This window comes from Psittacula echo, assembly GCF_963264785.1.
Source record: "Psittacula echo genome assembly, chromosome: 3".
Taxonomy (NCBI): Eukaryota; Metazoa; Chordata; class Aves; order Psittaciformes; family Psittacidae; genus Psittacula; species Psittacula echo.
In genome coordinates, this window is record NC_137736.1 from 2057208 (window position 1) to 2083327 (window position 26120).

At 39.0% G+C, this 26120-nt stretch overlaps 1 protein-coding gene across 4 annotated transcripts; it reads left to right on the forward strand.

Annotated features, from left to right (window-relative positions):
- The first annotated feature begins 939 nt into the window (after positions 1 to 939).
- CIP2A (cellular inhibitor of PP2A) lies at positions 940 to 25702 on the forward strand. 4 transcript variants are annotated; one of them, XM_080613610.1, is made up of 20 exons: positions 940 to 1101; positions 2635 to 2782; positions 3402 to 3514; positions 4606 to 4700; positions 5317 to 5413; positions 6224 to 6346; positions 6497 to 6642; positions 7309 to 7384; positions 8458 to 8685; positions 9160 to 9316; positions 10136 to 10277; positions 10976 to 11075; positions 12314 to 12432; positions 14715 to 14907; positions 16691 to 16765; positions 16849 to 16959; positions 17710 to 17906; positions 20964 to 21046; positions 21904 to 22043; positions 23124 to 25702. In XM_080613610.1, the coding sequence occupies exons 1-20, from the start codon at positions 1000 to 1002 to the stop codon at positions 23292 to 23294; spliced, it is 2616 nt and encodes an 871-aa protein (XP_080469736.1). In that variant the 5' UTR covers positions 940 to 999; the 3' UTR covers positions 23295 to 25702. The 4 variants fall into 4 exon arrangements, with proteins under 4 accessions (XP_080469736.1, XP_080469739.1, XP_080469738.1 ...); XM_080613613.1 differs by having other exon boundaries at positions 21915 to 22043; positions 23124 to 23257; XM_080613612.1 differs by lacking the exon at positions 21904 to 22043.
- The last annotated feature ends 418 nt before the right edge of the window (positions 25703 to 26120 follow it).

Genomic DNA, 26120 nt, shown 5'->3' on the forward strand with positions numbered 1-26120 from the left:
ATTCATGATCTATCCCCGCTTAGCATTATAATGAGCTAAAAAGTCCTTTGCACATGTGCAGTGCCTCCCCGTGGTCACGGGTGAGGGTCTTCAAGATGAAGTAAATGAGTCTTCCTCTTGTGGGTAGGGGTCTTCAAGATGAAGTAAATGAGTCTTCCTCTTGTGGGTAGGGGTCTTCAAGATGAAGTAAACGAGTCTTCCTCTTCTTAAACTTTTCACCTTTGTCACATCTGGATGCCCCAGTGATTACACAAGTAGCTGGAACCAGCCCTATCTGTCTGTCTTTGCATTAACTGATAAGTAGAGAAGAATGAGAAGCAATGGTAGAATGGGCCAACTGATTTGTAGATGTGGTAAGGAGAAGAATGGTAAGGAGGATGGGTCAACTGATAAGGAGGATGGGCAGAAGAATGGTATGTAGAAGGTAATTTATGTTTAATGGGGCCCCTAAATTCCACAGCCTTCCAGGCGCTCGCGTTTCTTATATCAAGCCCCCTGTATCAGATTCATGTTACCACATTGTTGGACAAGTGGATAGTATTTCAGTTAAGTGTCAGGGAATGCTAGTATTATCCTGTAGTTTGGAATAAACAAAATTAAAACCGAAAAGGCCATGTTAAATCCCTGCCATGAAGAACTAATCAATGACATGAAAACAGTTTGAAGTCCTTCTAATGTTGATGAATTGTTGTGGTAGACTGCAAGAGGAGCGACAGTTCTACACGCCTGTCAGCACGAAGACATTGGTTTATTTACTAGGTACTGTACATACGAGAATCCCTACCACAGTTCATAAGCTACTGCCATTACCTCTGTGCGGTTCTCACGCCCCTCGGCTCCACTCCCGAAGCAAGATGGCGAACGCCTTGTCCACCCGTCATGCCCCGCGGGACCGGCGGCCCCTCCCATTCCTTGGGTGGTGCCAGCAAAATGGCGGCGGCGGCGGGAAATACGAGAGCTGTGCGTCGCTTGCGCTGCTGAGAGCGGAGCTGGGGCGCCATGGATGCTTCAGGCTGCATGAAGTCCCTGCTCCTGGCAGCCACGCAGTATCGGGCTGCCAAGACAGCTCCCAACGCGGCTCTCCTGCAGCGCAGCCTGGAGGTGAGGGCGGTGCTGGTCGGGGGCCGCGGTTGGAGCGGAGCCGAGGGTGATGGTGCGGCCGGGAATATGGCGGTGGCCGTGGTGCCTCCTAGGCTGGGGGAGCTGTTTGTCTCTTCTCGGGGCCCGGCCTCGGTTGTCTCCACCTCGCCGTCATCGCGCTGCTCGGCCGCAGCCCGGGCTCCGGAGCCGCCGGGGCCTTGGAGGGCTTGTAACCGCCGCTGCTTGCGGGCGCCGGTGCTTAGCGTGTGGACATGGGGAAACGCACTCCGTGACATTGCCAGGGGAGCTGGTGGCCGGGGAAGGCCGTCGGACAGAGGAGATGTTTCAGTTTTTAGCAGTGTTTCTGGACCATTGCTTTGTTCTTTTTTATAGTGTTTTGTGATGGTTTTGTGTCAGTATGCTTACATGTGCATCAGTCAAGCGTATAACAAGCCTTATGAGTGATTTTTCTTCCCCCATCCCCTATTTCTGACGCCCGAGGATCATTTCTTTTCACCCCTTAAAAACCGGGTTTGAATGATGTCTTGTATCTGGGGTTTGCTGGTTTAATGGAGCATGTAATCAAAAGTGTTTGTTGCTTAGGGGAGGCCTGTCTGTTTCCCAGACCTCCAGACAAAGCCTTGTATTGCAACCCTTGCAGTGGGCATGCTTGGTATGGTGAGAGATTGGCATACTGACCGAGTTGCTAAATCTGCAAGGTACCGTTGTCAAATACAGATTCAAGTTTTTAATAGCTAAAGCACTAATATAAGAGTTAGTGTTCAGCCTAGATTTCTTCTTTTTATCTGTTCAAGAGATACATACACAGGATATGCAAGAACAATATTAGGTTGCTCTGTTATGAAGGGGTAATTCCTTTCTACTTATACTGATGGGCAGGTGTATCATTTTCAGCATCTTCTTATATAGGCTTCCTTGAACTGCCATTTTTTCATCTCAAGCACAGCGTGATCCCAAAGCAGCACGACCTGTTACTGTTTATCCTTCCTGCAGAGCAGCACCTTTGGATTCCTGTCCCCATCATTAGAAAGCAGGCTGTTGGGCTGACCTGAAGGCTGATTACAAAACGTCTGCAATCTGTTTGGCTGTTCTATCAAAATAAATAATCCCTGTATTCTATCTATGATAAAACACATGTAGGAAGAATAACCTGGTATTAATTCTGTTCAGTGTCTGAAGATACCCAGGTGTTGCTCTGCTAGAGCGATGAGATTAAAAAGGATGCTGTTACTATGAATGCTGTCAGCAAGCAAACAAAAGAAGCCCCAATGTGTTATGAATGATCACAATGAAAACTTGATATTTTCCAGAAGTAAAGGGAACATCCACAACAATGAACTCAGCTTTTTTTCAGACTTCGTCCCTCCTTCTTCCCCCCCAAATGTGAATGCAAATGTTCTGTTAGAGTACAAGTACATTCTCAGCCTGTCAAATAGGGTAAAGTGTATTTAACGCAGCTCTGTGTTTTGGCTTCTGTGTTAAATACTTTGCTGCAGTTGAGTAAATAAGGTTGTTTTCTCCTTTCATTTCCAGGTTATCTCTGGACTGAAGCTTACACGATTGTTTGCTTCAAATCAGATTCTGCCAAGTGAATGTCTCAGTTGCCTAGTAGAACTCCTTGAGGATGCTAATATAAACCCATCTCTAACCTTGTCTGTGGTTACTTTGCTGTCACAGTTAGGTAAGGTTTGCATCTAAACTTTTTATCTTTGATCTGGGAAAGGATAGACAAGATGGGTGCTGATTCTGTGGCATAGGTGGTGAACTTGGAAGAAGTCTAAGGGGTGAAAGATGAAGTGGTTTTCATTTTAGTGGAGCGCTTGGCTGAGCCACATGAATGTATGTACAAGGCCAGATAGGATGATATATCACCATGAGAAGCAGATTTGAAGTCACCATTGAAAGGACAACTATCATGCTTGTCAGATTGCTTCCACCTTGGGTAGTGTGAGGAATTATTCTCTTGTCCTTGATTTTTTATTTTTTTTTTTTTTAGCTTGAAAATACTCCCTTTTTTTTTAATGAAGTGACAAAACCTGCTGAGGGGAATGCAGAGATAGGGAGAAGCCATATTACATCAACAGCTGTCATCACTTTAGTTTACCTCTTTCATTGGAGTGTTTGCTGGGCTGCAGTTTGGCCTCTCCAATGGCCTGGGCCTGTATGCATCAAGTTTCCCAATTACAAGATAGGTTCTGTTGCCTCTTGCTTTTTTCTGCTTAGATTGGTAACCAATGCAGCAGCTGCTTTTGCTGTTAGATAGGTGATTTGTGTTGGTGTTAATAATTCTTAAATTCTAGCTTTAGACAATGAGACTAGAGAAACTCTTCAGGATACCTACAATCTGACCAGCGTGCTGGCGGGAGTGGTTCACCGAAGTTCTACTAATCTTAGCGACCCAGTCTTATTACAGGTAACAGGAACTAATGCTTAATAATATTTGACTATAATTATGTACTGTGCATTATACTGTATGCATATGATAACTCTTCCAAAGTGCTGTCTGAAATAATTTGTTGAGGGAGAGTTAATCTTAGCTGTGTGTTTTATTTGTTTTATGAGGCTAGTATAACAGGATTATAATACTGTGTAGAGTTCTTTGTATTCTCTCTTTAATCCTGCTTGTGTTTCTCAGCTGCTTAAATTAAAAGAAAACCAAAAACCAACAAACAAACCAAAAACAACAACCAGTCAAAAAAAACCTACTGTGTATTTTAAATTATTTCAAGAAATTGCTGCCTGAGGGCTTGGAAGGTTAATTTCATTTAAGGTATTTAGTTATTTCTCCTAATGTTCATAACAAAAGCGTGGACACTGTGTCATCTTTGTCATGTAATTGTGAAGGAATGAAAGAAGCTGTTCAATGAAAGAAGCTGTTCAAGGCCAGGTTGGATGGGGCCTTGAGCAAACTGATCTAGGTGAAGGTGTCCCTGCCTGTGGCAGGGGGGTTACAGCTGGATGAACTTTAAGGTCCCTTCCAACTCAAGCCAGTCTATGATTGTCTGTTAACTTCATATTAATGCAGTTATGGGCCAAAAGGATGCTGAATGGAGGACTTCACTACTACTGGATCTGTTTGCTGTCTTTACAGCAAACCTGTTTTCCTGTAAACATACTTTCTGTTAGAGGCTGTAAGGTACTTGTTGGATTTTGGTGGCACTTTTAGATCTTCCAATAGAGAAAAGCTCCTTTCTCACTGACAGAATGAAGAACTTGCTAATGAGGCAATGGGGAGAACAAAATGGACTAAAGGTAACTTCTCTGTCAAAATAAAATCGTATTAATCTGTTCAGGCTTTTACTGAGTGGATCAGTGTGGTAGGACATTATTCATTGTGCTTGCAGCAGTTTATGTAATTGTTATGTTAATATTAGAAAGTCTGAAAATTAATGTAGTGGTGGGGTCTTGTTATTTGTTCTTTCAGTTTCAGCTTTTGTAACTTGTAACATTCTTCAGTGATATGCTATAGAAAAGACATATGTGAATATCTTTTTATTTCCTCAGAGTATTCAGTTGCTGCAGAAGCTAACCTACAATGTTCCTGTGTTTTCTGCTGTTGCCAACATCGATGAATTGATTTCATTTCTAATGCAGCATGTGTAAGTGTGTACTGGGTTGTCTTTTCTTATGGGAAGTAGCTACATTTCCAAGCTTTCTGAGGGCCAGTAGCATATTGCACTAACCTGGTCTCCAGAGTAAGCTGTGGCATTTTTGTTCTGAATTCTTTGAAAAGCCTGCTGTTATAGATTGCTAGCTGCAGTGATTGTGGAACTTTGGGTGATTGAATATTAATTTGCCTCATAGCCCACCCCCACACCTTTAAGAGCAAGGAGCTGACAAAGAGAAAAGCCAGAAGAAAATTCATGCCTGTCATTAGGAGTAAACTTGTTAGATTAATACAGATTTTGTGCATGTGTACTCATAAATGGTCTAATGACTATAAAGCACCTGCAATAAATTATCTTTGATAGCATTGATCTCTGGTACTGGGGTTTTTTTTTTCAGATGTACTCCATTAAAAACTGCTCATGCAGTGGTGACTGCAGTTAGAATTTTGCTTTGCTTGGTGGGATGATATCTAATTAAAAAACCAAACAAAAACCCAAACAAAACATCCTCCATACCCTCTGTCCCGCATGCTACAACTTCTTGTAATTAAATTCTGGATGCTTTAATAAAAACATATTTTCTTTTTTAAACTTCTGGACTATGAAGTCAACACACTGAAGATGAGTTAACGATACCGTGTTTGGGACTCCTGGCGAATCTCTGTCGTCACAACTTGTCTATTCAAACTCGGATAAAATCTTTGGTAGGAGTTTTGCTTTTGTGGTGTGATCGTCTGGCTTGAGTGCAAGAGACTTGACTCTGGAGAATTACCTTTGTATTTCTTAGGCACTATTTTTTGTGGCAATAATAACCCTGGCCTGCTTGTTCTGCAGTGCTGGTGTTTGTTTCTCACATGTTTGAGGAAAAAAACAGTAGCTCAGGAAACTGGGTGTTCTTTTTCTTTCTCTACATTGCTGTGTTATTGCACTAGTTTGTGTTATGCGTTCAGTGTCTGCAACTGTTCTCTGCAAATGAAAGAAAAGTGAATTTAAGATTCAAGCATTCTTCCTTAGAAAAAATAAGTGTTGTTAACATAGGCTGTAGTTGTTTGGGGTTTTTTTTCCTTAAGCCTTTTAAAAGACGTTAAAACACCACTGATCTTGGTGAGCAGAGATAATGAGCACTGTTCTCTAAGCAGAGAAGGGACAGGGGTCAATTTGCAGGGGTGATTTTCTGTTAGATTTCAGTAAAATTGCTTCCTCACCTTTCATTAAAATAATGATGGAATTTCTTCCTTGGATGGTTTTGTTGTTTTGCTTGACTTTGGTTTTTGTTTGTTTGCTTGTTTCCATTATAAAAGTTCAAAAGATAATTTAGTCATTGACATCAACACCAGTATTGTGCAGTATAACACTAGAATACATTTCCTAGAGAACTGTTATGGTTCTAATATGGGTTTTATATTGTTCATTATTTGTATGGCTTATTTTTAAGTATGTGCAATCTGCAAGTTTGGAGGTTTTATAGGACAGAATTAAGTTTGTAATGCCTGTGTTTCTCCTTCTTGCTTTAGAATAATGTGAAGAATTTCTATCGTACCTTAATAAGCTTCCTGGCCCATAGTAGTTTGACTATGGTTGTGTTTGCACTTTCACTATTATCAAGCCTTACTTTAAATGAAGAAGTAGGAGAAAAAGTAAGTAATGCTTTGAATCTGTTATATTCTTAATTTGTAGCTGAAGCTAATGCTCACACTGGCCAAACAAAATTCCAATTCCAGCTAGTTTTACTCAAAACCTAGGCAAAGTAAATACATTCCCATAGATAACTTTCTTCTTCCTTTCAGCTCTTTCATGCTCGAAATATCCATCAGACGTTTCAGTTAATATTCAATATTGTTGTAAATGGAGATGGTACTCTAACAAGAAAATACTCTGTTGATCTATTCATGGATCTTCTGAAGAACCCTAAAGTTGCCGATTATCTTAGCAGGTATGGCTTCACTTCCTTAAAGTACAAGATATTTTTCCTAAGCTCTTGTTCAGTTTCTTTTCGCTGTGCTATTTGTATTCTGAACCAACCACTGGAAAAAAAGTCCCTAGATGCTTTTTGAATGTTACTAGTTGATGATAACGTCTGTATATGAAACTGAAGGATTCTTGTGTTACTAGTTTCACATGCATATGTGAATCAATGTATTTTTTTATTATCCCTTAAGGAATATTTAATAGTGTGTTCAGTAATTCTTTGTCTGGACAGTATTGTCAAACAACTTGTTGAGTAGCTATCTTGCTGGTTACAGGTCTATATTATCGTGAAGTGGAATAATATGGTTGAAGCTGTAATAATTTTACCAGAGGGTATTAAAGCTGTAGAGATCTTGACTAGTTTTGCAAATTCAGCTAGCAGATTTTGGTTACTGAATTTCAGTCTAAATCTAATAGTAAAAATATCTGGAAAATCTTGTCTTATTTTAAGGAATCTTTCATTCTTAGAATATTTTTAAAGCTATATTTATTTTAAATAGAAGTCACTGTAGTTGAAGTGTTTGAGAGTGAGAAAGGTGAACAGGGCACGTGCGTTTGTCACTTGGTACAAATGTCTGAGTGTAACCAAACTCCCTTTAATTTTTTCTTTCCTCCTCTATGTATGCTGTAGATATGAGCACTTTACCTCATGCCTTGGTCAAGTATTAGATCTTCTTCATGGAAGGGATCCCAATTCATCTTCTAAGGTATTTATACTTTTCCAATTTAAGGCTAAGAGGGTGCAACTCCTAATCAAGTTCCACTTCTACCTACATAAGTAGGCTCCTTGTGTACAAGGATTGATAATGAAATATATTGACTTCAGGATTACTAAATGACCTATAGTATATACCAGATTTCTGTACTCTAGTTTTTCACAAGGCTGTCAGGTTGGATTTGTAGTAGTTGTTTTTTTGCCAGATTTTGTCAGCTTTCAGGTAGCAGACCTAAAGGCAAAAAGCCAACATGAACACCTTTTGTGCTTTGACTAGTAGGAAATCTTGGGATCTACCACAAATGCAGTGTGTACCTTACTTCACCGGCTACAGCTTGAATTAATACTACTAGGACTCTGATCAGGGAACAGTGATGCTCACTTCCAAGACTTATTCCTACATTCTCTCTTATTAGCTGAACAAATTGATGCCACATTTGGTTAAGCAGTTAACTGTTGTATTCAACTTTGACTCACTATCACTTTAAATAAATGAAATATTGGCTATCTGTTGCGAAAGACTAAAATACTCAGTGTTGTGAAAATATTTGGGCTAAATACATCTGTGAAACTACTCTTAAGCTTTTTCTATCAATGTGTTTCACATCATAGTAAATAATAAATGCTGCGGTTTCTATATATGTGATTTTGTTGTTGATTTAGCAAGACGTTGACAAGGAGCCTTCCAGGGTGCTTTCGTCTTCATCCCCGAGTATGCACATTTGCATCTATTCGTGTCTTAAGAGTATTTTCCCTTCCATAGTTTTCTTCCTTCTGAGTGTATATGCATTTCTGCTCCTTAGTGCATTCCCAGCAATCATGCTTTTTAAAAAAGAAGGGAAAGCTATGCACTGAATGCTGTCATAAGCCTTCACCAGTCGAATGAACTGTGTTTTGTTGCTGACTTGGCTTTAAGAAAAGACGACTGTTTTTCAGATCACTTTTAAAGTGCTAAAAGGAGTTACGTAGGATTTGTATGTCTTTCTAGACCTGTACTATGGCAGTTGCAATTTCTGTGTAAGTACTTGATTTAAAAGCGTTTGAACTCTCATTCACTTCACACAGATCTTAGAGCTCCTGCTTGCCTTCTGTTCTGTGATAGAACTGCGTCATATCCTGCGGCAGGCAATACTGGAACCATCTGGCTTGCCAGTCTCTGGAAATACCAGATTTGTGACTCGCTCAAAGACTTTAGAACCATCTGTTGCATTGGTGCACTTGTCAAACCAACCATTGGAAGGCTTTGAAGACTCTTCTGTTCTAGCGTTGCAACTATTCAAAGAGATTTTTGAGGTACCAAGACTGATAATTGAGTTTAATGAGCTTGTTAGCAGCTATATTTTTAATTGATTTTTAAGCAACTGTTAGCATTTTACTTGAAAAATAGCATGTAGAAATATATCCTAAGTAAGATTCTTCCTGTTCTAGAATTCCATACTTGGTAAAACAACTTTTCTTTTAAAGACATGCTGTAGTTTAGAAATATGCCAATGTTGAAAATTAAGTGGAAGATGCCGTAGTTTCTGAAGTCATGACGTAGATGCTAGCAAAGCTATCAAACAGTTGCTTACTAAGGCTTGAAGCAGTGTGGAAGTTTCTGCTGTTTCTTCTTGAAATCCCTCCTCAGGTATATTACTGATCCGCAATCTTAAACGTGAAGTAGCAAGAGGCTGGGAAAGGAAGAAGGCAGTGGAGGGAGGGGGTAGAGTAGGCTTGGCTTCTTTGCTTTGTAGTTTTAAAAATTGCCATAAAATATCTTTATTACAGGATGTTATTAATAGTGGGAACAGTGCCTCAGCCGAGCATTTTGTGGATCTTTTGCTGCCTGTTCTTCTTGATCATCTTCAGATGCCAGAACAGATTGCGGATGAGCTATTAGTGAAGAAGTGTGAAAGAATGGCCAAGGCTATTAATGTCCTGACAAATATCCTTTTTGTCTGCCTACTGGCTGGTAATGTATTCCTGCACCATAATGTGCTCTAAGATACTAGACAAAATGTCTATCTTGGGTGACTTTAATATCTTTGAATAGCAATAACTGCCCTAATTTTACTTAGGACTGTCATCTTGAAAGACCTTAAGTAGCTTTCTAATTGCTAAGAAATTATTTTGTAATATACTGGTGCAGAATGAAATGTGGTGGCTATTCAACAGGAGAGAATCACTTTGCGGATCAAAAATGAAGATGAGTGTTTTCTGTTGAAATCACAAGGGGAGTTTGGGTGGCCATCTTCTTGATCAGTATAGTATTTTTGCCCAGCTAAGTCAGGTGCAGCTCCCAGCCAAATATGTTATAAATTTAGATCAGTGAAATAAGGAAAAATAATGTGAAATGATACAATTTTGCCCTCCTCTTGGAGTCCGTGGTGTCACATAGTAAGGAGAACATAACTGCATCTAAGCTGAGTTCTGTGAAGAAGTCACTTAGCTAGTTCACTCCTAGATAACTTGTTCTTGTATTTGGGACTGATTGCTGACTGCTTTTTGCTCATCTTTATGCCACTCATTTTACTGTTGTTTCCCTTGGATGTTTGTGTCCGAGTGAGTGTTTTTAGTTGATAAGCAAAGCTTACTTGGTTTGTCAGTTAAACATGACTTAAGTGGTTTATGTAGTTGGGTTATAAAAACATTTTTGTAGGCTTTTGTGCCTTGATACACCAGCTTTTGTGTCCTCTTTTTATTAGGAAATATTGTCTTTTTGTGCCAATACCTAAGCATGAAATTTGTTCTTAACTCAGTCTACTGCTCTGTAGAGATGACATACTGAAAACGCATGCCTCAAAGGTACTGACTGCCAGCCAATGCACGTCTCTAATAGAACACCAGTTTACTTATAGTGGGATCGATACTGGTTTTGGGACAAAAGTAGGGGACTCTAAAATGTGGTGAGCACACAAATTTATATAAAATCTAACCTAGTAAGACTCTTTGTGATATTGTTTCAATTGAAAGTATATTGTTGAAAATACAATTTAAATGCATGTAAATCAGTACTGTTTTAATATCAAATTTAGTATTTTTGTGCCAATGCAACTTAATGTTGCTGGTCAGTTCAATAAGGAACACCTAATTTAAACATTCAGGTGCTGGTTTTGGCATGAGCTGGGGATCCACTTATGTGGAACAAGACCTTAATTCTCATGCAGTAGTTCAAGTTTATCTAAGATGAAGCTTACCAGAATTGCTTAATGCTCCTAAGTTTTCATTTTGACTTTATGCAATATGGAATACACATTCTTTCAGCTCGGTGTCATTAACCTGAATGTCGATATAACCAAAAATTATATGGCCAAAAATCAGAGAAATATAATTGGACCTACGACTAAACCCTTCTCAGTTTTAACATGAAAGTGTTTTTTTGGTCTTCACTGTTGCTAGCCTTGGCATGCTGGAGAAGCTCAGCAGCAGGTCAAAGGATCTCTCTTGATTATGGCATTGTTGCCTTGATAGCCGTACTTAATTTGCTTGTGAAGGTATTTATTTATTTAAAAGCTGACTAAATTTATTTATCAGTGCTGATTTGACAAATCTCTCTCTTTCCATCCTTCTTTCCCCTTTGCTTTTCTGTTTGTATGTTTAAAAGCAAACTTGCTGCTGATATAATTTTGAAAACACTTGATCTTATGAGCAGACTGAAACAGGATGTACCTGGTATGGAGGTCAGCTTCTACAAAATTTTGCAGGTATGGTTTTAAAGTGTCTAATGGAATGTATCTGTGAAGGGAAGTGTCACTGCAGTGCAGTAGTTCTAGTTCTGAATGTTTCGTATGCTTATCTCTGAAGTGGTAAAACTTCAAGGACAATACAGTCCCCAGGCACATTTCTTAAAGGTTGTTTTGTTGCTAATTCTTCTAAAATAAGAGCTGTTGGCTCTTTACTGCAATTATTTATTTCAGTAATGCACATTTAATGATACTTCAGTTGCTTGGTAAGAATTATCCTTTTAAGACAGCATTAGGACTGCAGTTTAAAGGTAGCAAACTAGGAAAAAAGCTATCACAACCATATAATTATTTGTGCTGTTGGTTATTATTAAATATATACATCTAATTTGTGACTTTGCCTGGGCAAAACAGTTCCTGGTAACTATTTGTCGGATGGTATCTTCACAATTTCTACTTTGTAGATGGAAAAGTAATCCAGACAGTCAAGCACTTGATGCTGGTTTGGAGGGTTTTCTTTCAAGAATGGAAATTGTGTAATTTGATGGTTAACAATGAGAGTTTCAGTTCTCAGGAAATCCTTATAAAACTTAAGCTTTGTGATGGAAATCAAGCACTTGAAAACTTGAAGGGATTAGTCTCTTTACCTGTTGCATTATCTTTAGTGGGAAAACTTGTTTCTAAATACTGTGAAGTGTAAGCTATTTTTAAAATCACTTCTGTTCCATAACTTCAGGCTCAGAAACTTAGAAGGGCAAACTTTAAGAAGGTAGCTTAAGTTTTGAATAGAACTTTTTTGTGCTAATGGGCTGTGGGAACTGCAAGCTGTCCTGTTCCTGCTATGTGGATAATTAAAGAAGAAGAAGAAGAGTTGCTGATAGTGCACCTAGGTCTTGAGCAAGCCAGGGAGTGTTTGTGTGTATGAGTGCAAGGTCAGGCTCAGAAACAGCCTGAAGGGAGTGATTGTTTATAGAATGGAATTTATAGTGACTGAAGACAGTCACTGTGATTGATGTGGTCTCTGTTTGACTTGATAGCTCAGACCCATATCTGTATGCTATATATTACTGTGCTATAGCAAATAAGAACAGAACGGGAACTAAACTGGAACTAGTTGTGGAAGCTGTGTGTGTGTGTGTTTAGCCTCATTCTTTACAGACACCACAATGGGCCTTGATACTGTGATGTCTGGGTGGTTTTTGGATTTTTTTGTTGTTGACTGTTATATCTTGTTTTGACCAAAGCAGTTTCTTTTTTAGGATCCACGCTTGATTACACCTTTGACGTTTGCTTTAACATCAGACCACAGAGAGCAAGTCCAAGTGGGACTTGGAATATTGTTTGAGGCTGCACCCTTACCAGATTTTCCTGCCATAGTGTGAGTTTCTTTTTGTGATAGACTGGTAGGATTTGACATTTTTATGGGTTTAGTGATTCTGATGTTTCTTGGCATTTTACTTGTCTTTATTTGTAGTGAAGAAACTGTAGTGATCTCAGAGGGTAGAGGAAAGAAATAGTTCAAATGCTGATGGTGTTCAATTAACATGGATCCTAGAGAGAATAGTGGTGTCTAACTTCTGTCCCTCAGAGTTCATTTGCCTGTAGTCTGTGCTTGGAACTTTCTACTTGGAGTGCATCTGACATTCTGACCGTCAGATTGCTCTCTCTGCCGAACTTTGACAGGCATGTCACTCTTCAGTTCCTAGAGCTTTGTTTACTCTTTTTGTAGTAACTTCCAAGAAAGCACAGACTAGGGTAAGACACATGCAGATCACGTAGTATTTAAGGTGGTCTAAATAGGGGAAAAAATACTGAGAAACTCTATTTGGTGGAGTCTCTATTTCTGTAGATGTAATAAAATAGGAAACAATATCTTAAATTGTATCATGGTCTTTGCAACCTCAAAAACCAATATGAAACTTCTTCCCTTTTTGTTAGTACAGCTTTTTTTAAAGAAGATAATAAAATAGGGATTGCTTGAAAGGACTTCCAGATCAGATTCCTTTTGGGCATTTCAGCTGCTTTTTTGAGTGAAAGGTTTGTAATATAACTAAATTATGTTGGAATCGTGGCTGTATTACTATTTGTATTGAAGAAAAAGAAGATGACCTAACCATATCTTGGTGATTTGCCTCATTGTGGTTTTTTGGTTGTTTTTGAGAAAGCTTGTAGAGATAGTGGCATTACAGGAACTTAAAAAACCCCTCTCTGCTCAGCCCTGGTGGGATCACATCCAGAGTGGTGTGTTCAGGTCTGGGCTCCCCAGTATTAGAGAGATACAGTCATCCTGGAGTGAGTTTAGTGAAGGGCCATTAAGGTGTAGGAGGGATGAGCTTATGTCATTCAAGGTGAGATTGAGAGCGCTGAGATTTGTTTTGAGAAGACTTGGGGAGTATCTTATCAGTGTGTATAAATGTATGATGGAGCCAGAGTCTTTTCAGTGGTGTTCATTGACAGGACAAGAGGTAGGCACAAACTGAAATGCAAGGAAAAACAACTTTTAAACTTCTTTAGAAGGGCGGGGGGACGACACAACAAAACCAAAAAAAACCCAACAACCTTTACTGTAAGGGGAGTCAAACACTGGAAAAGGTTGTCCAGAGAAGTTATAGATCCTCATCCTTTGATATAGTCAAACCTGCTTAGAGCATGATTGCTACCAGATGATCTGTAGAGGTCCCTTTCAACCTCAACCGTTCTATGATCACATGGTTTTATGCATACAGGAAACATTTTCATAAAGGCCAGTAACAAATAGTCTGGCTGGAAGAATGAAGGATCTCTGCAATTCAGTATGCCTGGAGTTGTACAATAGAATAGCCAAATAACATGTCTATAAATGCAAGTTAAAAATAGGCTTTGTTCTTTCATGAAGCAATTGAGACAGCACTTCAGTGAAGTGGCTGGGATGACTTAGTAGGGAATTTATCAGTAGGAAAAGATTTTTGACTGGTGCTTCAAAAATCAGTTGTTTTGACTTATCTCTGATTTGAAACATGTCATGAGTAGCTGCCTCTAAAATACCAACCATGAATTATGGCATACACTGGAATATAGTTAATGTAATTACTTCTGTCTAAGCTTTTGTGTTCTGTTCCCTGTACAGATTTTAATTGATGGCACTTTTTTTATCTAAATCTTACATTTTTGCTCAAACTTCCAAAATGAAATGTGCTGTACTCAATATCATATTGTAGCATAGCATCAGAGACAAGGAAAAATTAAGATTTATTGGTAGCACTCTGCCTTTTCATGATTTGATCTTATTTTTGTGCCTAATAAAAGTTCTTGCCCTTCTCAATCTCCCTACTTACAAACAGTGGCCAAGTTAAGTTGAATAATGATAAGTGAAAGAACCTGTTTCTCAGGCTAATAGGAGACAGGTGATCTCTTCTGCTCAAGAATAGCTAAACACCATGCCCTTTCCTGCAAGTTACTGCATTTGTTTCTAAAGGTTACGTATGACTGGCTTTAATTTTTCTCTGCTTTCCGTAGAAACAGTTTGGGCATGTGTCTAATACCACATCTTAATGTGTGATAATGCAAATGTGCCTGTTGTGTAATCTGTTTTCAATGAAAGAGAAGGTAGGTTATGAAACGGTTCTCATCTTGCAATATTTGTAGCAGCTTGTTTCATTAATAGTCTTTGTGTTTATACAGGCTCGGTGAAAGCATTGCAGCAAATAATGCTTACAGAAAACAAGAAGCGGAGCATGCATCAAAAAGAATCCAACTGCTTTCACCCGTGACCAGCGTTACCTCGGTGAGGTGTTCTTCATCCTGTCTCTCAAGCGATGAATCCACAACTTCAAATATTCAGGAATTAATACAAAAACTTCATTCTGGACTAGAGGTTAGTAGAATTGATGCACCCCTTTTTAAATACTTGACACTTTTTACTGGGGGAACTGGGCAGAAATGTAAGTGTTAGGCTGTAGCACATGTATCAGTTGAGTCCAGTTTAGATGCCTGCCTGTTTGGAATGTGTTCCTTTTACTGAGCTAACTGAGCAGAATTCAGTGATGATTCCTTGTGCTACACCAGAAGTAGTAGGGGCTCCTTATTGAGATCTCTTTCTCCAATAGGCTTACCCATGCTCTTCTTAGCTGTCAGATGTGGAGGCAGGTGTCAGATAAGGTTGCAGCTGCCAAGACTTGCTGCAACACATACAGGGAGCCTCTTCTTCCTACTTCCATAAGAAACAGCCTGTGATGAAAAAGAGATGACATACTGCTTTAGAGGAGTATGGTGCATCTCTTGTATGCTTGAACATGCATACGAACATTTTCCTTCTTTCCTGTAGCTGAATCTAATGTTTCCAGTTAATTTTTTTGTGGCCTTCTTGGAAAGGCACTATTATTACTTCAGAAGAAAGCTTTTGCTTCCCTCTGCAGCAACATGCATGGTGAATGAGGCACCCAAACAAGCACCACATACAGTGTGCCGCTTTGCAGGCCATACTGTCAGATACTGAATGTATTTCCTCTTTCTCTTTTCTGTTCAAAGCAAGTTAGCAGATTTGTAGCTGCTTTAGACTGACTGATGACTTGTTGCTTCTCTTTTCTTTTGTCTTAAAAGAACAGTATGCAGATTGGGAAAACAAACAACAGAACGTGCCTGATAATGGCTTGATATCTATATTAGTGGCATTGCTTCCAGCCTTAGCTTTGCAATTGTTTTCTTTTTTATAATTGTTAAGAATGAAACTCAGCAATCTATTGGTTCCAGTCAGCTGTTAGAATAATAGTGAATAAGGTTAAGTGAGTCTTGGTTGGCTTACTTTGTACTCTGCCACTGAATGCTCTCATTGATCATCCTTTCCAGGACAGCACATGACAGCCCGTAGGTACATTGCTGTGTATATATTAATGCCAGTTAAAGCACCTGTAGGTGCCTGACAGCACTAGTGCAGCAGCTTCCAGGTGTGACAGATTGTGAAACTGCTTCAGTTTCTTTTTGAGGAGAAAGTTGTTGATGAATTGTTGGGTGAATCTTTTCTTAGACCTTCTAATTACTAGAACTATCCTTTTAAAAATCAATATGCACTACTTCATCTCTGTGTACATTCTGTGTGTTGTGTGAAGCTCAAATGTGTGAAAGAATGTAATTGAGAAGACTTTTAATATTATTACTGTACAGAGTGAGGGGAGTGAAGGGAACTTACAGAAGCTTTTCTTAGAGTAGTAATATCTAAAAGGTCATAGAGATTGCAAGTTTCCAAGCAGACAAAGAAACTACTTGTTTCCTACTTGAGGGCAGGAAAATGAGCCTGAGAACTGGAGCTGCACGAGGACTACTTTTAATATGCAAGAATCTTACATTCTGGGTCAAGATACTGAAAAGGTACTAACTTTGCGCTAGGTGTTCATTATATGAACAGCTGGGGTAGCTTGCATTTGGTTATGTGTAAGCCTGAGCAGCTGCTCAAAACTGGTGTTTATAGTAGCACTGCCTAAGGAAAAATACCGTGAAATCACCAAGTTGCATTTTCACTTGACTTTGGGTGTATATTTTAATAAACACTTAGGACTTCTGTCATGTATGGTTAATTTCCTCTACTATGTGCGTAAACTTTAGTTCTGTTCTCAAAACAGCCTTCCCGAGCCTTTTCTGATAGTCTGCATGTATTTCCACAGATGAAGGAGTCGTTCACTGATATGAGGATATCTGACATAATGGATGTCTATGAGCAGAAGCTGTCAGCGTTAGCAGTGAGTACAGCCTAATGTGTATGGCTACATTGCTGTCTGTACATTCAAAAAACGTTAATGGAAAATGTTCTTCCTATGTACAGTCTAAAGAAACTAGGCTGCAAGACCTTTTGGAAGCAAAGGCAGTAGCTCAGGCTCAGACTGAGAGGCTGATGACTCAGTACCGATGTCAAAGAGCCCAGGCTGAGTCCGAGGTAAGTAGCATGGAGCTTCCTTCTGGGACTCCCAGGTGAGACTGAGTAATAATTGTCTGGGTAGGTTTAATTGTGATTGCATGGGTGGAAACTCTACAATGCTTCGTGTAGCTATGCTTGGAAGTTAAGGCAGTCTTCATTTTTATTATGAACATCCTGTTTTCCCCTGGATTTTTCTTTGGAACAGTTTTCTTTAATGTCCTTTTCCTTATAGGAAGGCAACAAAACCTACTGTCCTGATTATCATTCATTAAGCATTAGTGTTAATTTAATAGTAGTAATCTTGAAAATGAGTATAGCCACGTACTAGAATTCTATGTAGAATTTGCTAGTATATGAAGACCTGTTACCTGTTTGTGCCTTTTAATCACTTGTCCAAGATGAACTTTCAAATAAAGCTTGCTTCCGTGGAATATGTATTTGAGGTGTGCACTGAAAACTTGGAATAATTTCTATTATTTAAAGGTTATAATAAAGACTGGGCTGTAGATTGCTAAATACATACCTAAAATGCATCATCTTTTACTTTCTTCCCTTTCGTCTCACACTGTCTATAAAGGAAGCCAAAGGAAATTAGTGAGGAAATAAGTTTGTAAATAATATTAGGTGAGAGAAGTAATTAATGTAGCTGATGGCATGTTAGTGTTAAATCTGTGGTCTCAAATATGCCTATTACAGAGTGACTTGTGAAACAGAATAGTTTGTAACTGTGGGGCTTTTTTTGGTGGGGGGGTTTCTTTCCACTGGAAGGCAAGAACTCTCGCTGCCATGTTGAAGGATGCAGAACGAAAAAATGAAGAACTCAATGATTTGCTGAGAGCTCAGCGGACCGAATCTGAAAGAGCACAGACTGATATAGAACAGCTTTTCCAGCACAACAGGAAGTTACAAACAGTTGCAGAAGACTATGAAATACTGAAAAAATCCTCTGCTGATCATCTTCAGAGGTAAGGCGCGTAAGATCTCTAAGCAAATACTTTGTATTCAAAGGGTGAGGAAGCCCTTTACTGGGCTAAGCACATTAGAAGGGCAATATTTGATGCTACTTTATGTTGTTTGGTTAAAAATTCATCGTTTTTTCTTCTATATGCTTATCAATGAGATTAACTTTAATCCTTCAAGAAGTTAATATGTTAAAGGAATGAGAACTAAAGTTTAAGGTCCAGTTCAGGAAATAGCTTGATCTTTGTGTAAAAGGGACCATTGTTCTCTAAGAAACAAAATTAACAATGCTTAATTTCTGTTAGTATTATACCATACTGTTGATGTCTTTCTTTGCTTTTATATGCTGTCTTGATGACATGCTATAAATAGTCTGGAGAAGCAGCCAATAACAGTATGTCTGCTTAAGGTAGAAGCTTGCATCTTTGATCACTTCTGTAGCAAATTTGATTGAACTTGGGTAAAAGTGAGGTAGAGAGGAAGGAGGCACCTTGTGTGTCCCAAATTATTTATAAGCATAATTTCTTCAGGATCTTAAGCTGAAAAAGGACATTTGAGACACACAAAGGATCTAAAGATAAAAACTATTTATGAAAAGAGAGTGTGCTTTGGAAGCATAAAGGCTCAAAAGAGCTTTGGCTTTACAACTCACATGAGCCTGTTTCGTCAGTAGGTGTCAGCAAGGCAAAGAAGCTGGTAAAATTGTGATCAAGTTTCTTACTTAGTAATGGGAGCAGCCATTATATTTGACAATTTTGAAGGTATATTGCTGCCAATAAGGGAGCCATTGAGGGAGGAAAAATGTATACAACGTTTGTCCATTATGGGGTGACTTGGCTGACTATCTGGTATGGTCGCTGTGGAAGTATCTCCTTCTTTGCTCGAGCCATGTGCAGTCATACTCTGCAAACGTATATTTGACTAATGAATGTGAAATAAGCCAGCCTCAATTTAGTATCTAACAGTTGTAAATTCTCCAAAGCAGGCATAGAATAGCTTTCTGATCCTTACAATGTGTTTATAAAGCAAAAATTTGCATTCTAAACAATCTGCACTCTTGAAATATGGGAGCATGAGATCTACCTCATAAACTTGTATTAAAGGCATTCTGCATTTTTTTCGTGTGTACAGTTTTGATATCACAAAACAACGGTCACAGACTTGACTCAAAAAGTCCTTTAAAAGATGACTGCAAATACTCAATTTATAGCAGTTTGTGTTAGTCAGAGGTCTAAAGGCATCGATATGTTTTGTCTGTTCCTAAGAGTTTTCTGCTGGAGGAAAGTTGCTTCCTGATCCTTAATAATTAAGGATATGTAAGAGATCCACTGATGCTTGGCTTGTTAGGTTGGGGTATTTTTCTTCCTCCAAGTATGTCCATTAAAAAAACAAGATAAAAACAACATCCCAACTGCCACCAAAAAATCCTCAATTGACACCACCCCCCCAAAACACCTTGCTTTTAGTTTGAGTGGGATGGTAGCACAGATGTTATCAAGTATTTTTATTTAACAAACTGTTCTATTAAAGTAAAAGCTCTTTGAAAGCACTGAAACTCTTCAACCATAGCCCCCTAATTCATTTATACATATGAAACCACTGAATGACAGCATAAAGATTTACAGATTATATTCTATTCACTAAATAAACGGAAGCAATGAAGAAACTAAATGAATCACTCAAGCAGCAGAATGATAGGTACGTCCAATTTGGTCTTTTTAAAGCAAATTAAACAGTAAAACTAAGTAGCATTTCATTTCAATGTTTCAATTGAGCTTTAAGTAACGTCTGAGAAGTGGAGTTAGGGGAAGCAAAAGATAATTCAGGGTTGGTTTTATATGTGTATGTTAGATGAATGCGCATGATAGTGACTTTGGTTAATTTTGTTTGCTCCTGTGTTGGGGTTGGGGAGGAATACCCAATATGCTCATAGGCAGGCTTTGTATTCAGTTGAGAAATAAAATGCTATTCTTGGTTTTCCTTTTAAAGTTCATTTCATCCTTCCAGGATTTTGCCTTGTCACTAATCAGAACAATCCAAATCACTGCCTTGAGTTCTGATCCAATTGGAAAAATTTTCATACCGATACATAAATTTGCTACTTGAATAAATTTGGACACTTAATTTCACTGGTGCAGTATGCAGCTCAGTGTAATTGGGAAGATATTCTGGTGACAGCTGCCCCTTTTTAAAGGCAGGCTAGGGGAGCAGTTGTTGTAGAGAAACTTTTGAACTGTCATGAATTAAATGTAGACCATGGAAATTAACTCTGTACCTCTCTTACTACAGTCTGCAGCGTAGAAGCTGTTAGATAGGAAGTGGAGGAGCAAGTAAACAAGAGTGACAGCAGATGCCATCTAGGCAAAGCAAGTGGCAGATAGAGTACGCCTTAGAAATTAGGCTGACTAGTAATGGAAAAGGCAGATTAGTTTCACAGGTGACAACTGTAATGCTGATAGATGACAGTACCTATGTATTAAATTGTTGTGGAACCTAAGTATTATCCTATCTAATGAAGACTGAAGCAGCCCTATATATGGATTTTGGTGATATCTTATGAAGTTGTTTGGTTTGCCTAGTGTTGTGTGACAATCTGGAATATGGTATTGGAAAATTATTATACATAGATGTGCTTGTGTGAAACAGGCTTTACTAATGGTATTGTTGACTCAGGAGCGTACTAAGAGCTAAAACCCTAGCATCTATAATAACCAGTGGCAATGAATTTTGACTTTGTTTGAATGACAGTTTCAGTTCTGTCATTGTACTTTGGATGCTTTGTGGCTGTAATCAAAAGCAACAGTTCCTGGCATTTAAGCTCCAGACAGTAACTTTTTGAGTGCTTTCTACTGTGTCTCCCTGATCAGAGAAAGGAAATGACTGTTTCATGGGGGGAGAGGAAATAAAATCTGTCTGTGCTCACACTCTGCAAATTCATAGGTTTGATTTGAAGCTCCTGACAGGAATTGGAAACGATACAAAAATCATTCTAGTTTCTTAGGATAGAGAAATGGTGGCAGATCTCCCTTTAATCGTTAAAATGTATTTCTCTGCAATTTTAGGATTGCTGCACAGTTGATAGAAACCGAAGATCACAGAAAAGAATTACAGCAACAGCTACAGGAGAGAGATGGCAAAATAGCGAGTAAGTCACTTACCTAAATGTCACTGAACCTAGAGAACTAGCTAGATTAACTGGATGTTGTTGTTATGGGCTCTGGGTGAGCAGGTATGTCTTACTAAGTAACTTGTAAATCTCAGTTAGCCAGGGATAGCTAATTTAACAGTTAAATGAAATGAATACAGATTTTTCTTCTTTAGAAAGGATACATAAACTTGATTTCCTAGACTACATGGAATGCACTGAATTGAGTGCACAGCATCATTATTTCCCTTCGGGATCTTTTTACAGCAGCAGCCTTCCAGTATCTGAAGGGGGGCTATAGGGATGCTGGGGATGGACTATTCGTCAGGGACTGTAGTGATAGGACAAGGGGTAACGGGGTTAAAACTTAAACAGGGGAAGTTTAGATTGGATATAAGGAAGAAATTCTTTACTGTAAGGGTGGTGAGGCACTGGAATGGGTTGCCCAGGGAGGTTGCGAATGCTCCATCCCTGGTGGTGTTCAAGGCCAAGTTGGACAAAGCCTTGGGTGGCATGGTTTAGTGTGAGGTGTCCCTGCCCATGGCAGGGGGTTGGAACTAGATGATCTTAAGGTCCTTTCCAACCCTAACTATTCCATGATTCTATGTCCATTGAAACTATTTTGTGTAGGGGCTGCACATTTTGCAAGAGCTTCATTTAACTCTTCTGCAAATATGACTGGAAGCAGTTACTACAGGTTAGCAGTAGGTGGCACTACTCAGTAATTCAATCATTAGCAGCTACGTTGAATCTAAAGAAAATAGGAGAAACAAGCCCCAGAACCTAGTTTCCCAGGCAATGCAGTGTATCTTTTCTAAGTTTGGCAGCCCACCTTTTAATGTGTTCATTTTCTTAAGCTTTGCAACAGAAAATAAAAGTTCTGGAAGAAAAACTGAAAGCACAGCAGAAAGAAAAAAAAGATATGGAACAAACTATAGATATTCTTAGAAAGGAATTAAGTAAAACGGAGCAAGCAAGGAAAGAACTGAGTATCAAGGTAAGGCATTACTTGCACCTGCATTCTAGAGGCCAGAATTCTAGGTATCTATTTAACTGGTAGAGTCTGTAAACCTGTATTTTGGTGGTAAAGTAGCTAAAGAAAGAGCAGCCTATGTAATGGACAGGAAGAAATTCTCTCAACTTTAATTTTATACCTTTTGAGAAGCTGAGCTTGAATTTAAGAGTAAAGAAGTCAGGGTCAGGTTCTAATGAGGCTATATGAGGCATGGTGTGTGACTACAGAATACGTTTGGAAGGAAGGAAAAAACCCAAACCAAACCTGTAGAACAGTATTAAGAAAAGGTACCGCGTTCCTCTTTGGTAGTTTTGACTACTGTAAAATGTGGATTAGCTTACTTTCTCCTCTGGCTTGCATCCTGAATTAAGGTACATATGCTACATATGTACACACCAAAATGCTTCTGTTTTTTGACCTTTGAAATTTTAGTAAAATAACTGGTTTTGTCTCTAAGAAAGAGTGTCTTTTTTCAAAACAGAGACGGGTTTGGATATACCAATTTAACAAAATAATATTTAAAAAAAGCAAAACTAAATCCTTCACACTTCAGTGCAGCCTCCGTGTCCCTGCCTGTAGGTAAGGCTCCCTGTCAACTCACAAGGCAGAGATTCATTTTCATGCAAACTGATGGGTAAATGCAAAGTGTGCAGTCTGGCAAACATATTTGCTGTATTTCCGTTCCCTGGAAGCAAAGCCTAATCTCTGCAGGCAGTATTATCCAGCATATAGCAAATATTTCCCTTGTTCTTGGTAAATATTTGCTGGTGTGGGGCTTGAAATGACATGTGGATGGCTTAACTGTGAACTCTTGTGCTGCTGAAATAGGACAATGATATGGGAGTTGGTGGTTTCCCGTGGTATCATTGTGTGGCATTCACTGTAATCATTCATGTGCACCAAATATATAGCTGAGAGATTGCCAAAAGGAGCTTTTAAGTTTAAAACTACTTTTTAATTTACTTGCTTAAACTGACCACCAGGCCGCTCAGCTCACACTGCATTTTGTGTGCTTAGCAGTTGATAATGGAGGAAATGATAACATTTTATTTGTTTCTGCAGGCATCTTCTCTGGAAGTTCAAAAATCCCAGTTGGAAGGACGCTTGGAAGAAAAAGAAGCACTTGTAAAACTACAGAAGGAAGAATTGAACAAACATTCCAATATGATTGCAATGATTCACAGTCTAAGTGGTGGCAAATTAAGTGCAGAAACAGTGAACCTCAGTTTATAGGGCTTTGTTTTTAAGACTTTGGTATTTTATACATATGTGCGAGTATATGTAAAGGTGTTTAAGCCTGAGGAGAGCACATTGTCTGACTTGAAAAAAAGAACCAAACTAAAATTAAAGTAGCCTAAGTATCAATTGAGAAGAAAAAGTAGTAACTGTGGAAGCTTTGATCTGAAAAAACTGACCTATTGCGTAGCAAACAGTTCTTGTGATGGTCTTCAGAGAACTATGATCACCTGTATTGGGAGCTGCATGCACCTTTTGCTGGTGACTAACCTTTCTTAAATATATAAAGGGAAATGAAAGCAAAATAGGAGTCACTGCCAACTTTTTAACCTGTATATTCTTGTATTGGCTGCTTGACAAGGAGCATGCTTCATAGGTTAAGCACTTCTATAACCTTGTTTATTTCAACTCTCCTGAATATCACATTTCAACTCTTCGGAGTATCATTATTTGTGCAGTGTTGCTTTCTGATGTTTAAGATAGAAACATAAAAATAAAATGGATTTTTTTCAATTAGAACATGTTATGTTGAAAGCTGTATTTGTCAGTGTATTGGTGCAAGTGCTTCCTGCAGTAAGTATAGAATCATAGAATAGTTAGGGGTGGAAAGGACTTCAAGGTCATCCAGTTCCAACCCCCTGCCATGGGCAGGGACACCTCACACTAAACCATGGCACCCAAGGGTCTTTCCAACCCGGCCTTGATCACCACCAGGGATGTGCCTTGAACAACTTCCCTGGGCATGCCTTGCCAGTGCCTCACCACCCTTACAGTAAAGAACTTCCTCCTTATATCCAATCAAAACTTCCCCTGTTTAAGTTTTAACCAGTTACCCCTTGTTCTGTCACTACAGTCCCCTCCTCAGCATCCCTGTAGGCCCCTTTCAAATACTGGAAGGCTGCTCTGAGGTCTCCACGCAGCCTTCTCTAGGCTGAACAGCCCCAACTTTCTCAGCCTGTCTTCATACAGGAGGTGCTCCAGTCCCCTGATCATCCTCGTGGCCTCCTCTGGACTTGTTCCAACAGTTCCATGTCCTTTTTATGTTGAGGACACCAGAACTGCACACAATACTCCAAGGGAGGTCTCACGAGAGCAGAGTAGAGGGGCAGGATCACCTCCTTCGACCTGTTGGTCATGCTCCTTTTGATGCAGCCCCGGATACAGTTGCTTTCTGAGCTGAGAGCGCACACTGCAGCCGGCTCATGTTCATTTTCTCATTCACCAACACCCCCAAGTCCTCCTCTGCAGGGCTGCTCTGAATCTCTTCTCTGCTCAACCTGTAGCTGTGCCTAGCATTGCCCTGACCCAGGTGTAGGACCTTGCACTTGGCTTGGCTTCATAAGGTTGGCATTGGCCCATGTGGAGTGGTTTTATATTACAAGGAGATATGAAGTAGAAAACCACATGTGAATGGCTTTTCAGCAAGTAGCATCAATTAGGGAAACCATGCTAAAATGAAATACATGAATGTACATATATTTCATAAATACTAGATAATACTTTCCTAATCCTACAATACTTTGCCTTCTTTAAAAAGATCTGCACTTTGTTGCCAATCTTGTCTGGCACATGCTAGCTGTTCTCAGCTTTACTGCTCTACACCAACAGGATTTCATAAATTGTTCATAGTATAACTATTGAAGTAATTTTGCTTTTTACAAAATATACTTTCATATAAAAGGCTAGTACTAGAACCCGATGCACATTTCTGAGTAGCAGAACACTTTCCTGTCCTTAGTTTACATGTGACATGAATAACATGTCTTTTCGCAGTTGGCAGAACTATTTCATTAGTATCTATATTTTGGTAGAGTTACAAGAATTTTGAGTCATCTAATGTAGATTTTTTGTGTAGCATTGCTGCCTTTACTTGTATCTGGTTTGTAATGGCTGGATTTTAAAATACCTGAGATTCTTTGTTTGTCAGTTGTGTAATTGAAGCGTCTTACTGAATCTGTTCAACTCATGTCTAAGTGCAGCCTTGTACATTCTGTTACTATTATACTTATCTGATGAGCTGTAACGGTTTTAACCTGTCACTGAAATACAGTGTTTGTAAGTTCAGCACAGGTAACAGTCAGATGTTGTTCTGGTCTCTGTGAAGAGCAGGGCAATAAAACAAAAATCACTTGTTCTTTTTTCTGTCACGCATATTCTCTGAAGTAAGGTTAATTATAGGTATCAGTGCCAATTTTGTGCGCAGTGCGTGCAGGTTGGTTGCCTTTTTGCATAAAATTAAGTTTCTGCTTAGGAGGGTCAACGAGATGCTATCAGAATTGCTGAAGTGAGGAGTTTTGTTAGTTTTGCAAACTCAATTGGGAGGAAAGCTTCATTAACCATAAATTATTACTTCAGTCTAATGGGTTAAACAATTTGAATGTCAAAGTACATTTGCAGATGTGGGTTCATTTCTGTTGAACAACAAAAAAGGAAAGGGTAAGTGAATGGATTTTATAGATTTTACTTTATTTTTTCCTCTTCTGACTTTCAAGTAGGAAATGTCAAGTATGTTATTAATTAAACTGATAAATGTTGGTCTGACTTTATTCTCACATGGCGGAATGAGGGGGCAGAAACGTCAAGCTGCTCACTGAGTAAGGCTGTGCAGCAATAAGGTTCTTGTCCCCAGAAAATGGTAAACGAATCTTTGAAGTTTACATGATAGAATCCACAGTAATATGGACAATGTATAAATATGGATTGCTTTTTCCCCCTGGAAACATGTGCTGCCTCAGTATGCTGTTCTAAGCCAAGTGTTGCTGAACTCTGTTGGGTTGCATAGCAAACAAATGCATGGACACATCAAGCTACTTTGACAGCATT

Excerpts from the sequence above, each read along its gene's own strand:
- CIP2A (XM_080613610.1), top strand. The coding sequence starts at position 1,000 with ATGGATGCTTCAGGCTGCATGAAGTCCCTGCTCCTGGCAGCCACGCAG. Across the intron at positions 3,515-4,605 it reads GCGACCCAGTCTTATTACAG|AGTATTCAGTTGCTGCAGAA; the intron begins GTAACAGGAACT and ends TTATTTCCTCAG. Across the intron at positions 16,766-16,848 it reads AGAAGCTGTCAGCGTTAGCA|TCTAAAGAAACTAGGCTGCA; the intron begins GTGAGTACAGCC and ends TCCTATGTACAG.